This window comes from Oryctolagus cuniculus, chromosome 6 (genome assembly GCF_964237555.1).
Source record: "Oryctolagus cuniculus chromosome 6, mOryCun1.1, whole genome shotgun sequence".
In the NCBI taxonomy this organism is placed as follows: Eukaryota; Metazoa; Chordata; class Mammalia; order Lagomorpha; family Leporidae; genus Oryctolagus; species Oryctolagus cuniculus.
This window is the reverse complement of record NC_091437.1, coordinates 129,271,333-129,286,546: the sequence shown is the minus strand read 5'-3', so window position 1 is coordinate 129,286,546 and position 15,214 is coordinate 129,271,333. Positions and strand designations below refer to the sequence as shown.

The window sequence follows — 15,214 nt, the reverse complement described above, 5'->3', positions numbered from 1 at the left end:
CAGCCGCGACTTGAACTGGTGCCCTTATGGGATGCAAGGTGGTAGCTTTGCCCATTATGCCACAGTGCTGCCCCCGACCCTCTCTCGAAAAGGAAAATTTATGTTTCATTCATCTTTAGGACTTTGAAGTCTTAAAAATTTTGTACTCAAGAATGAAAAAAAAAAAAAAGAGTTGCAGAGAAAAGAGATGAAGGAACATTTTAGGGAAAGGTGGCTCTAAAAGAACACTGGGGGGGGGGGGGGAGGCAAAAATGCTTGACAAACTAGGCCCTAAAAAGTATTGTTTGCATTTTGGTGTCACTACCTATACTTGTAATATTTACTGAAAAATCAACATAGATTATAAATTTACCTTATTTTTCATTTCTTAATTTTTCCAGAAACTTTCTTTTGAACATTTAAAAATCCATTCACATACCATGCCATAAAACTCATCCTTTTAAAATAGATGATTCAATGGCTTTTAGTATATTTAAAACGTTATGCAACAATCACCTCTACCTAATTCCACAACATCTCATCATCCCTAGAAGAGGCTCTGTACATATCAACAGTCTCTGTTCATCCTCCCTTCTCCTCAACTCCTGGCAACCACTAATCTATTCGTTTCTATGGATTTCCTATTCTGGACATGCCATATGAAAGGAGTGACACAATTTATGCATATGACCTTCTGTGTCTACCATCTATCACTTAGCATAAATTCTACAAGTGTCTTTCATGTTGTAGGATGACTCAGTACTTCATTCTTTTTTATGGCTGAATAACAACTGATCACATGGATGCATTGCATTTTGTTTCTCCATTTATCAGTGCAGACACTTTTCCTTGGAAGTTTTCACAAATGAATTACTTCACAGAAATCGATTACTTATTTTAATGCTATCATCTTATGAGCCTGAGTTTATGGGTCATTATTTTAAGGATAAGAATTTTCTACAAAACTAATGCCCATGAAAGATTAGTGTGCATTATGAAAGCAGGAATGAGGCTAGGGAGAAATGGACATATTTCAGAGATAATTAAGCATTAGAATCAACAAGACATCGTTATTACAGTAAGCAAATTGTGTCCAATAGCGAAAACTGGTTAAGAGTGATAGCCAGGTTTCTGACTTCAGCAGTTGGAAGGATGCTGCTATATGTACAAGGAGAAGCAGGTTATTTAGCTTAGTTGCTTATTAGATAAGGGTATGATAAAATTAATTTTACTAAGTTTGATATGTCCCTGGGATAGATAAGAAGGCAGCTAGAACCAATCAGATATATCTGACAGTTAATTAGGAAGGTGATGGGTCTCTCTCTCTCTCTCTGGTACATGATGCCATGGAACAGAATGCATCATCCAGATAAAATAATGTAGGCAGAGAACAAAGCAGGGCTTTGGAAAGGATCTTGGAAATGCATCAACATGAAAACAGGCTCAGAGGGGCGGCACTGTTAGGAGTCCATCTGCAGTACCAGCATCCCATATGGGCGCCGGTTTGAGTCCCTGCTGCTCCACTTCTGATCCAGCTCTCTGCTATTGCCTGGGAATGCAGTAGAAGATGGCCCAAGTCCTTGGGCCCCTGCACCCAGTTGGGAGCCTCAGAGGAAGCTCCTAGTTCCTGGATTCAGACTGGCCCAGCTCCCCGGGTTGTGGCCACCTGAGGAATGAACCAGCAAATGGAAGACTTCTTTCTCTCTCTGCCTCTGCCTTCCCCCTCTGTAAACTTGCCTTTCAAATAGATGAGTGAACCTTAAAAAATAAATAAATAAATAAAAAGCTACTGTTGCCTGAGAAAAATGTGATTTTACTCTGCTTGTATTTAAACGGAAAAAAATAAAAAATAAAAAAATAAAAAGCTTAGAAAGAAGAGGTGGCTAGAGAGAAAGATAAACTTGAATAGACCTTCACAAAAGCCCAGAAGAAAAAATAGTTTCAGGAAGAGAGTGGTAATGGGGACAAATTCTAAAAATAAAGTGTAGCTAATAAAACATGAAAACTGCTAAGAAAAATTAGCAGTATATTTAATATGAAGCACTTTTAACAAACGGCCACTAAGTCATAACTGTAATAAATTAGAAATAGAAAAGTAAAGCTTCATAAAGGATGAAAACAAGAGGGCTGATTTTAGGTATTCTTACCACACACACTCATAGAAGAAAGGTAACTATATGGGATGTTAGATAAATTGAAATGCTTGATTGTAGTAATAACTTCACTATGTATATGATGATATCATATATCATGTACATTTTAAATATATATAAAAAGAGACAAAAGTGAAAACTTATTATATCTAATATAATATCAATATAATCTGGCATAAGAAATTGAATGAAATTATTGTGATTTCAGTATTTACCTTGAACTTTCTGGTAGATTAGATAAGACTAAACACAATAATCTATGTAGTTATCTTATCAGTTAGACAGATGAAACAACTCATTAAGGGATAATCATAAAATTTTCAAGGAAAATTTTACATAGTCTTTTCAAATGGATAAGTGGAATAAGAAAAATATTCTCAAAAGTGCTTTCATAGCCAATGCAAAAGTAACTCTGTATGGCTGTTTAAGAACCTTCCATAAGTCACTTGTACTGAACACTATACTAGGTGTTTTAATCAGATCAATTAGGCAAGAAAAAGATATGAAAGACATCCAGATTAGAAGGGAAGAAATAAAACTATTGCTAGCCACAGACGCCATGATAACCTATAGAGAAAATCCTAAGGAATAAAGACAAAACTATTAGAAATAATGAGTACAGCAGGATATAAAATCAATATACAAAAATCAATTGTTTTCTGTATACTAGCAATGAACAACACAAAAAAATTAGTAAAAATACATTTATAATAGCATACAAAAATAAAACTCTAGGATAAACTTAGCAAAAGAAGTGTATGTACATTGAAAAATACCCTCATTGCAAGAAAGTAAAAAATATATATATAAATTAAATCATCTTGTGGGTGCTGGTGTAAAGCTACCACATGCAACACTGGCATGTACCAGCTGCTCCATTTCCAATCCAGCTGCCTAATAAGGGCCTGGGATAAGCAGTGGAAAATGGCCCAAGTGTTTGGGCTCTTGAAAGTCACCTGGGAGACCCAAATGAAGCTCCTTTCTCCTGGTTTCAGCTAGGCCAGCGCTGTCATTGTGGCCATCTTTGGGGGTGCCCCTCTCTTAACTCTGACTTTCAAAATAAATAAATAAATCTTTGAAATAATACATTTTGTGTTCATGCACTGAACACTTAATTTTCTTAAAATAACAGTAATCCTCAAATTGATCTACTTGATCATAATCCTCATCAAAATCCCAGCTCTGTATGTGTGTGTATGTGTGTGAGTTTTAAATTGGCAAGTTAGTCTTAAAATTCATTAGAAAATACAAGCTACCCAAAAGAGATGATGAATAGCATCTACACTGTGCTTGATAATCATCTGGGGTGTTTATTTTATATATGAAAATTCCTGTGTTCCATACCAAACTAACAGGATCACAATTTTAGGAATCACAGTCAAGTTTTTTTTTTTTTTTAATTCTAAATACTAGCTAAATACTATGTATAATCATAGAGCAGAATGGAAGTTCTTTGATCTTGTAAGATTCTTCATGATATTAATTAGAAGACAGCCTTAGTGAGAAAAAAAAAACAGTAAAAAATAATAAAACAGAAGCCATCAATAATACTTGGTGGAACAACATAAGCCATCAGGGCCTCTGTGTGAGTCAGCACTGAAACAAACTTCCAGAAAACCCAAAACACTGACCCTGATCAATAAAATATTAAAAACTAGCCAAACAAGTTTTTGGAAACAATCACTAAATTATAGGAATGTGTGTTGACTCGTTGTACCATTGTTGGTCACAGTTGTAATCACCTCTAAAAAGTCAATCAGCACAACAGGTGCTGTTTAGTTTCCTTTTTTGCTGTGTACTACATTCATTTGGTCAGCAGTGTGAATCTTTGGATCACCCATTCCTTTATTTGACAAGCTGCTATGGTTTGGATATGGTTTGTCTCCCAAAGATTTATTTGTTAAGGCATGATCTCCAATGTCATACTTTTGAGAGGTGGTGGAACCATTAAGAAGTGGGATGTAGGCCGGCGCCGCGGCTCAATAGGCTAATCCTCCGCCTAGCGGCGCCGGCACACCGGGTTCTAGTCCCGGTCGGGGCGCCGGATTCTGTCCCGGTTGCCCCTCTTCCAGGCCAGCCCTCTGCTGTGGCCCGGGAGTGCAGTGGAGGATGGCCCAGGTGCTTGGGCCCTGCACCCCATGGGAGACCAGGAAAAGCACCTGGCTCCTGGCTCCTGGCTCCTGCCATCGGATCAGCGCGGTGCGCTGGCCGCAGCGCGCCGGCCGCGGCGGCCATTGGAGGGTGAACCAACGGCAAAGGAAGACCTTTCTCTCTGTCTCTCTCTCTCACTGTCCTCTCTGCCTGTCAAAAAATAAAAAAAAAAAAAAAAAAAAAAAAAAAAAAGAAGTGGGATGTAGTAGAAGAACATAAGGTCACTGTGCGGTACCATGCTCAGGAGGGATTAATGACTGTCACTCAGGAGTAGGTTAGGACTTGAGAGAATGGATTCTGTATGGAGAGAGTGGGTCTTCAGAGAGCAAGTTCAGCTTTCTCCACTCTCTCTTGCTTTGACTATTGCCATATGACTGTTCTTTCACACATGCTAGTTCCTGCCATGTTACACTGTCCACCACAGGACACTCACCAGAAGCTGATGCTGGTGCCATGCTCATGGACCTCTAGAACTATAAGGAAAAAACCCTCTTTTCTTTATAATTTACTCAGCCTCAGTTATTTTGCTATAGCAACACAAAAACAGGCTAAGGAAAAAGGCAAAACCCAGAAACATAAAGTGGGTAGGTACATATAAGAGAGTCAGCATGAGAATCCAGGTATTTTAGAGCCCTAATCCACAATTATTGTCATGAGACATATCACCTCCCCTTTATAGGTCTATAACATATGTATTAAATATGCTGTGTATATCGTTATATTACATAGTCATGCTTTCACATTATAACTCTGATTTAAAACTGTTAGCAATCATGCCTTCATTAAATAATTCATTAACAATTATTCTCTTTGCCCTTCTAAATAAGAACAGTTTGCTAGATAAATGAAGTGGCTTAACTCCAATAAAAAGATATTCATGGAAATTTGAACTGATGACATCTTTTTCTTGGAAAAATAATCCCCATCTCGAAATGAGTTATTTTCTTAAAAAAAGATAAGTTAAAATTCCATAGCATATTTAAATCCTGTCTGAGCACTAAATTTATAGAGAAAGAGTCTGTAAACTTTTTTTTGTTAAAAACTGTTTTATGTCCCCAGAATTGAACTTGGAATCATGGATAGGGTTTAGTTTGACATGAAGCTACCAATATTGTAGATTTTGATAAAACAATAGTTCAATATTTGTTTTGTCTACCTCCCATTACAGATTTACTTAAGATTACCTTTGTCTATTCCAAATTCTTTCATCAAATCTATTTGTGACTTTGTTCAGGTATCCTGATATTTTTTGGATATGCAGATACAATCAAACACCTGTCCACACATGGATAAGAAACTGCTTCATCCTCAGGCTTAGAAGTTTAGATGTAGTTCATTTCATTTTGATCTCCAGTTCTTGGTATAGTGCCAGAGAAGTTTTCTGAATACTGGCTGAGTGAACCATTTTTCCCTATTTTTCCTTTTAAACTCTTTTTTTTCCAGAGTACCTTACCACATATACAAATGGTCTTCAAAAAAGTTCATGGAAATGCATATTATAAAGAAATTCTGCATAGATTTCAAGATTTTTATACCACATAAACTTAATATTTTAATTCTACTTTCTATGAACTCTGTGTACTACCTTCATATACAGTATCTAGTTAGTAAATTCAAACAGATATAACATTTAAAATGCACAAAAATGAGAAAATATTTTAAGTGGCAAATATTGTGTTAGATTTTCTACCATATAGAATCACAAAAGATATAGGAGAAACTTACCAAGCTTACACATGTATATAAATGGAACAGTTAAGTATGAATGCATCACTCATTATCAATCCAAATATCTAATAAACCATCTTTGAACTAACTTTTTGCTATTTATTTTCTACTTGTATATTCAGTAGACTCACTTTAATGTGACTTACTAGATCATGAACATAATCTTGCAATGAAATTCATCTCTTTCCACAAAATCTTATTATTATAATTATAATAGACTTGATTCATTATAATCATTGTTTAATTTTAAGTACTAGATTTGTTATAAATATAACCTATGAAGTTATAATTTTTTTTCTTTAAAAAACCTAGATTTCAAGTGAAAGACATAAAATGTCAATGGAGTGTTATGGAATAAGGTTATTTTCAATAATGTTATATAAGCACGTAAGATGTTTTTGTGTTTAAACAGTCCATGATAAGTTTATCAACTACCAAAATAAAATGTTACTCAGAATCATCAGACATATTTTCTTCAGAACAAAGGCTATAAGATAGATTCTAAGAAATGAAAGCAAATTCAATAACTAATGAGGGACACCAACATTTTCTAGTAAACAACTGCAGTTTATATTTCTTGCTATCTTACAGATTTGATACTCCCTTGCCAGGCCTTTTCTAGCTTACACTTCCAGAAACATTGCACAGTCACTTAAGCTGAGTACAGTACCTTGATGAATCATATCCCTAGGAATATAACATTATGGCCTTTTTCCTATAAAACAATGTACTCTTTTCCTGAAGAGAATGATGAAAAAATATTTTAAAAATCAGGAACTTAAGGTAATAATCTTCTCTAAGTCTTTGCCTGTCAAATCAGTTGTGCTAGTAGTATGGGATTCTGGCTCCAGGTAAATACCAACAGGCCCAAACATTCTCATGTACACAGCACATAGAAAAGAAAACACACGAAAGATTCCCATTTTGCTCTACTCTTAGAAGAAAGAAAGTATCTTTCTTTCCAAGGGAACCTTGGAAAGCATTCTCTGTGATTTGTAATGAATTCATTCTATGCCCAACAAATCAGAAAAATGGCTGTCTATATTAATAAACACATGTAATTTATCAAAGATAGATAATAACAAAGACAGATGTGAAATCACTAGTTTATACTCAAATCACAAATATGCCTTATTTAAGGTTCATTTTTAGGTTTAATGCCTGCTATATCAAACCTTTATGAGGGTTCAGATATAGTTAAATATGTCTGAGTTAAAAGTGAGGCATCTCAGGCTAAACCACTGAATTATATACCCAATAGGTAAACAGCTGCCCTAATGCTCTTTATTTTGAATTGGGAGAAAAACACATTGTGATAGGGTTTAGATATAATAAAGAAAAATTTGGTTTGTAAATAAGGTAATGTTTATCAAGCTGATTTTGTACTAACATAAAGTTAATTTCTAGGCTGATAAATATCCAACTCATCCCAAATGTACAGGTTGGATAATTCCATTCTCAGATAAATGTAATTAGACCACACTCCCCTTCTCACGGAGAAGGATGCAGTCTTACTGGATACCTGTGCTGATCTGAGTGTGTGCAGGATAAACAGTACTAGCTCACACTTTCTTAGTGGTTTGCGTTGTGAAAATAGAAATCTAGTTGTTTTATACTTTACTGTTTATGTTTTCTTCTTGCCTTTTACCCCTGTGAATAGGTAATTCTCAAGAAGTTTCTCTAACAGAATTTCAAGAAGGACAAAACCTAACGTATTTGGCTTCTAATTAGACTCTGGTACCTGGTCTTTCCTTTCAGAGTACCAGATAGCACTGTTCCTGCTTTGTAATCTTCCTTAAGATTCAAACTTTATTAGAACTTATCAGAAAGCTAAGAATAAACAGGGAATCATAGACTGAATGAAACTTACTTTTTGCTAGCGATTTTCTCACTCATTTTGATGTACTTATCTAGTATGTAATATTTCTTATAAAATGGTTCACTATCTGTAAAAATTTATTTTCAGTGATCTTTAGAATCTACAGATAGAGATGATACGCAGTAATTCATGCTAAATAAACAAAAGGGGAGTTTAAATTTTATGCAGCTAATCATAAAAACCTTGGAACCAAATAAATTAGACTGTCAGAGCTAGTGCAGGAAGTAAAAGACTAATAAATGAAGTTATTTGACATTAATTTGCCAATATATTGTTTATTTGTATCAGAAGCTAAGTAGATAAAACACAAGACAATAAAGCAAATATAAATGACAAAACAATTTTTAGGTATAGTAATAAGACTACATTACTAACAGGAACTGTCTACACAGAAGCCGCTTTTACCTGTCATCGTCCTGTGAGGCTCTCCTTGGCAAGTCCTCTTTATTCCTTTGTTCTTGTTTCTCCCCTTGCTCAGGTGTTTTTTCCTCTTCTCCTGATTCTCTGTTTTCCTCTTTATTACATAATTTTGGAATCTCTTTCCCTTTCTCATTCTCATTAATTCCTTCTTCCTTTACCTCTTCCTTCTCATGAACTATCTCCACATGCTTATCCCCTTCTATCCCTCCCTGTTCTATTCCCTTTGTGCTTTTGAAAGCAACACAAATCGAAGGCATGCAAATAAACACACAGAAAAGAAAAGAAAGTCAAGAAAAACACACATGAAATTAAAAATAAAGGCAATGAAAATTATCCAAACTTAAGTAAAAATATGGTTTTAAATGTTGGGAACTTGTTTCCAGTGTGTGCTAGAGAAGCACTATATAAGCAGCACCTAATTATTACAGTTTTAAAATGATATTTTCCTCTTACAAAATTACATGGAAACAGGCAAAGGCTATGATATCTCTATTACATGATTTGTTAATCCAAAAAGAGTAAATAATTGTTTTTACCTTAAGTGTCCATAAAATCTATAGGACAAGTGAGAAATGAAAATTATACTAATTTACATATTGCATTTAGAAGTTTTCTTGAGAAGATGCAGACTTTTCCCCAGTATTTATAAAAATTTCAGGACAATTAGACAGCATGTTACCAAAAAAAGTAATATTGTTAGGTTTCCTGAGTCATTGAAATGCATTAAGCTTGGAAAAAATCCCTCCAAATATTATTTTAAACAAAAAATTTAAGTAGTCAGTTAACAGTCACTTTGATTTCAGTAAAGATATAATAATAACAGCATTACTTTTTAAACTGCAAACACGACAAATACATATGATATTACTTCAAGGACTCTAATACACCAAATTTTAGTACACTAAAATTTTTCTATGTGTGTAAGATCTGAAATATGAGCCAAAATAATAAATAAAAGCAAAAGTACATGTATAGGAGTTCCTATTGCCTTAACGATAAGTATTAACCCTTTGGAAATAAAAGATTCTATGTTTATATAAAAAAAAAAGCAGCAAAGCCCTTCTACAATAGCCTTACAAGTGTTTATTGTGGAATTTCCTTTACTCACCTGATCTTCTTGCTTCCTCTCGGCCGTTCTGATTGGACAGACATGTAGCTTGTGCTGCTGAAACGAGAAGCACTACTAGTCCTTGAAACCGCAGATATATCACTTACATCACTGTCCGAAGATTTAGTGGAAATATTATCTGCCCCTCTATGAGGATCCCATCCTGATCGATACTGTTAACACAGATTGACAAATACGCAGAAGTCGTCAGTATTACCACACAAAGCAATTATTCGCTTTCTCCTATTTCAGCACTTTAACTGTCCACAGGGGATACTGCAAAACCCCACTCAGTTGCATATAAAACGAAAGTGAATGGCAATTATCCTAAAAGAAAAATTCAATTTATAGGAAGCCCTTGTTTTCAGCAGAGTAATTAGAACATTTTCACCACACCCCAATGAAGGCCATTTAAATAGTTTCAAAACAGCATTGGCCTCAGGGAAGAACATTTAGATAAATTCTGGGAAATAAACATTTGGCTAAACATTAAAGAGTAGAATTTTTTATTTGTGAATAATTTTTTTAAGGACATAGTATTATAAGGTTGCCACTGCAACTAATAAACACCAATTCCAGAGCCATCAGTTTCCTCTTTAATCCACTGGGCTTCACTGAAAACCTAGAGATAATACAAAGTCTAATTATTAATACACTAAACTCTTTTTAAAAAGTCAAGAGAAAAGAAAAGTTCAAATTCTGAATTGTTGCTGGAATTTTGATGAATCCTAGAATACTAGAGAAAGTTGTTATTATTTAAAATAGTTCAAACCTCCTGGAATTGAAATAATCAGATAGTTAACTGGCTCAAGGGTGCAGGGTGTTCTTGGGTATTCAAATACTCTGGCAAATTGAAAAACATCATAAGTTTTTATGTTAATGACCTATTCTCATTAAATTCATTCAAAATAAAAAAAATAGTCAGCACTTAATTTATTTTTGACTACAAAAGACCATTGCTAGGAGGCTTAGTGTTGGGATGTAAAAAGGACAGATTTTGGCATCTGGAAAATCCTTACTAGCTAGGTAGATCTGAGAAAATTATTTAACCTCTCAAAGTTTTTTTATGAAATCACAAGGATAACAATATCTTCCTTGTTATGTTATTCTGAATATTAAAATTAACACTTGCGTGGTATCTAGCATAATGTAATAAATATAATCAGTATTATTATGATATCATTACTGCATGGTAGTAAAAGAGCGTTATTTTTCTATAAAAATACAATATTAGTAATATGGATATTACTGGGTTACTAGAATATCTGCTATTAGATTTTTCTTTGTAGCATTTCAAGTATAATGCTGAAACATCCTTATCTAGTCAAATTTGCAAGGATAATTTTCTAACCACAGATAATGATAAATTTCACAAAGCCTTGGAAAGATGATTATCTTATATAAACCACTTGCTGTGATTTGAATTGTTACATAACAAGCAGTCCTCCATGAACAGCAACTCACCACCAGTATAAGATAGATATCAACATTTTGGCCATGAAAAATTAAGTAGCAACAGGGCATTAACACTGTATCAAATTGAAATGGTACCATGTTGGTCTGCAAATCTCCTAGTGTTTAGCTAACAACTGATTCTTTTTCTTCAAAGTTAAAAAAAAATTATTTCTAAGGTTCCAAAACATTTTAACAATTATTAAATGAATGATTAAATAATTAAGTGACTGATCTGAGTTCACTTTACCTTTCTACTTTGTTAGATAAACTCATCATTATCAGTAAGAATACAATTAAATTATTCAAAAACTTGCTGCCTTCTTCAGGGAAATATCTAGGTAATCAGAATTGTAGTGCTCAATTGTAAAAGGAACATTATTTATTCACAAAGATTTATTTCAATAAAATTTCATTCCAAATAAAGTCATTTTAAAATAATTTTGAAATTATTTTAAAGGACAATGTCTTAAGTCACTGTCTACAATAGCTTTACAATGCATGGATTCAGTAGTATGTATGTTGCCTAGTTGTCTACCTGTATCTAATATATGCACACATAAACACATACAATAAATTATTTTTATACTTAATTTATTTTTCACTGAATTTACAGTAATTTGATCTCAAGTTGATACATATCTAGAAATCTCATTTTATTCATATATTTTTTGACTTTACACAAAAAATCAAAGTTTCAGAAACTTTTCTGCTCTATACAGTTGTTTAGTAGATATTGAGGAACTTTATCTTCCTCATTTTTATTATTTATAATAATGAAAAGTATCAGTCTACTATTATTTCTTTTAAAATAACTTAATAGAAAAGCAGCTTGTATTTATTATTTACTTTTGTTCATAGGGCTATTGTAAAATCTAACTTCAAATGAAACACTCCAAGTTTTAACTCCAGCAGGCAATCAAGGTAATAAGATAATCTTGAGAGCCAACGCTCTGGAGGGGGACTGAATCATCGGTCTGAATCCTAGCTATATAAAATGTTGGGTTTCTGATCCTAAACCAATTGCTTCTATGAGTCTCAGTTTTCCATTGGTTAAAATATGGATAAAAAGGAAACTCATCTTCTAAGTCTGCCATAGGATTAAACAAAACAACGCACGTAAAGCACTTCGCACAATATCTAAACAAGCATTTAATAAGTGAGAAATGGTGACAATGATGATGATGATGATGATGATTAGATAATAACTGAATGCTGGCTTTTATCAATCCCAGGAATATGTTTAGCTAAAGAAATACTAGATAGAAATATTCAACAATAAATATATGTTAAAATGCTCTACCCTAGGGGCTGGCACTGTGGCTCAGCGGGTTAACACCCTGGCCTGAGGCGCCGGCATCCCATATGGCAGCCAGTTCTAGTCCTGGCTGCTCCTCTTCCGGTCCAGCTCTCTGCTGTGGGCCTGAGAGGGCAGTAGAGGATGACCCAGGTCCTTGGGCCCCTGCACTCAGGTGGGAGACTTGGAGAAAGCTCCTGGCTCCTGGCTTCGGTCCAGTGCAGTTCCGCCCATTGCCCCCCATCGGATGGAAGCCCACTCTCTCTCTTCCTCTCCTCTCTCTGTCTAATTCTGACTTTCAAATAAATAAATAAACCTTAAAAAAATGCTCTACCTACCATATACTTCTAGTATGTACAAGATATTTCTTTCAGAAAATACATAAAGCAAAACTAAAATAGTAAAGCCAACTGATGTCTTCTGACCTCACCACCCCATATGGCCAGATTCAGCCATATCCCATTACTGTACAGGGAAATGCTGATTCCCAACTGTAAGATGAAGACCATCTTTAGCTAAACAGGAGACACATTTGACATTTCTTGGCTAATGCATAATGCATTTCAATTTTAATATTTGTCTTGCATATCTTATCCTGATATCCGAAGCCACCTGGTACTTACGAATTCCATGCTTTCCTGATTGGTTCTCATCCCATGTGCTTTGCATTCACTTCTACTTCTAATTGCCTACTTGACTTGAATTTCTGTAGTTAGGATGCTGACTTTGCTTATGCCAGCCTTTGGTTTTCTATGTCTGTCATGACTTTTAGTACCATAGCTATGATGAATGGCTACATACAAACTAGCCCAAGGCTTAAGAATTCGTTTACTTTTGAAAACACATGTGACCATGGTGTACATTAGACATATATTTGGCTGAGACCTCTCAGACAATCCAGTTTGGTGATAAAGAAAGAAGAGACTCCCAATACTAAAGTTTTATACCTTTTATGTGATTTATCAGACACTACCTCTTTCTATAGTGTGTTTGTGTGCATGAGTGAATGTTTTCATGTTTAACTAATAAACCCTATATTAGAAAATTAACTCCATAATATCTTCTTCATTTTTGTATCTCTCTTAGCACCTATGAGTCAGATTTAATTTAATTGAAAATTTAAGGTTTAGCTTTCTTACCAGAAAGATGAGTATAAGCTCAATTTTAAAGACTCTTCAAAATAATAAATTCAAAATATCCATTCACATGCCTAGCAAACAGAGTGGCTTACTGTCATTGTCCATAGAAGATCATTAAATAAAGACACTGACTGGATTAGTACATAAAGAAGAAATAGATATTAGCCTAGAACTCTAGCTTGATGTTGAGTCTGTTGTCTACAACATTACAGACACATGAAAAATGTGAAATTTAGAAAGTGCAAAGTATGTGAAAAATATTTTTATAAATAAAATTTCAGAACACATTTAGAATGTAGTATCTTCATATACAAGCTCAACTCCTCTCCCAGATATCTATGTAATAAATGACATAAAACTAGAGTTTGCATCTAAAACAATCAAATGCAATTTTCCTTTCCCTAACATCTGATAAACAAGTTATGCACTTTAACACTGAAGTAGCTAAATTATTATACCAAGGTAGAGAAAAGAATGTGAATAGGTAGGTTCATTCATTTAGGAACTGGTTGGAGTTGTGTAGGTACTATCGTAAGTAATGTTTTAAATAATTAGCATGTACTAGAATACATTTGATAGACAATGAATGATGCACTCATTATTCTTTTTAGCAGAATAGAAACAAAGAAGATTCACTACATAGGATTTCATCATCTCAGCTAAAAACAGTTCTAACTGGAGATCTTTAAAACTTTGGAAAAGAGGGAGGAAATTTTCCCAACAGTATTTTTGATCTTTTGTATATTACTATTAAGCAGACCATGAACCAGAAAAAATTTACAGGAAATGATAATTCTTCAGGATGTTCTAGACTCTAAGGAGTTTCTAAATGGCCTGAGAAAGTTAATGTTCTTTCTGTGTATCTAAAATTAGTGTAAAGTAATAGCATATCTGCAAAGTTCTATTTAAAAAGAAGGCCATCATTAAAATTTTAGAGCAATATACTTGAGAAAAGAAATAAATTCAAACTTCAGAAATAAAATTTTGATTTTCGCTAGTAATCTTGTTTGAAGTTCTTGGGTTAGATAATTTCCCAGTTTGATTTCTCCAATGCATCTTAGAAACTCTGATTGTTCGATCTTTGTGAATAAAATTCTCAGCAAAAAAAGGGAGTAGTTTTCTGAGAATTTCCTTACATTGCTCATCCTCAATTTAACAGATAAAATTGAAAATTATTGTATGAAATGCTAGGCCAAGAAATTGATTATTGGAAAATACTGAGAAATTTTTTAAAATCCCAATATTGAAGAAAAGTTTATGTCATCTAGAAATACTTAAAAGAATATTCAGTATCATATTCAGGAAGGACACACATGAATGGCTCAAAAGACAGAAGGGAAAAAAAACAGGTAAATTTTCTGGAAAGAAAGGAGAAGCTGAATTCCTGGGCAGGGTTCTTCATATCAGAAGGGGACACAGAGGAGAAAAGAGAGGTAGGAGTCCTGCCCTGCAGGCAACTAAATAACAAGGTGAGCAAGAAACGGTCTTGTTTTTATTTCATTTCATTTCATAATCTAAAATAGTAGCTGTTGCCCTTTGCCAGTAGTCCAATAGCAGGTACTCTCTCTTTGATAGCTATTTCCCAATGATTTTATTTTCCCTGTTGTAGCCATGGCTCTCATCAGTGCCAGATTTGAAAGATGTACTGTACAAAAATATATTTGTCACACTTGATTTTGTTTAGATCAGACTCCTAAAGATAGTATTGTATGATAATGATCTTTATTTGGGAGACAGAAGGCAGAGACCAAAGGTCCCAGACATTTGAGGCCTTAGTTAATTAAGATTTAGCCCTGTAAGCAATATTCTGCAAGTGAAATCCCAGTTTGAAAGAGATTTATGGTAGCTGGGTAGCTGCAGAGCTCAAAGGGAGGGATTCTGTAGTAAGGCAAACCTAATGAATACCAT

At 34.2% G+C, this 15,214-nt stretch overlaps 1 protein-coding gene across 49 annotated transcripts in view; it reads right to left on the bottom strand.

Moving 5' to 3' along the window:
* RIMS2 (regulating synaptic membrane exocytosis 2) overlaps nucleotides 1-15,214 on the bottom strand; it is a 701,736-nt gene that overhangs the window by 160,362 nt on the left and 526,160 nt on the right. For 18 of the 49 annotated variants that reach the window (XM_070075383.1, XM_070075384.1, XM_070075385.1 and 15 more), the window contains 2 exons: nucleotides 9,419-9,591; nucleotides 8,296-8,538 (listed from right to left, as the gene is read on the bottom strand). The exons of 14 other annotated variants lie outside the window; for them this stretch is intronic. In XM_070075383.1, the coding sequence (XP_069931484.1) occupies nucleotides 8,296-8,538; nucleotides 9,419-9,591 (416 nt within the window). The remainder of the gene's footprint in view (nucleotides 1-8,295; nucleotides 8,539-9,418; nucleotides 9,592-15,214) is intronic. 17 more of the 49 variants (XM_051844697.2, XM_051844703.2, XM_051844694.2 and 14 more) reach the window with 5 other exon arrangements.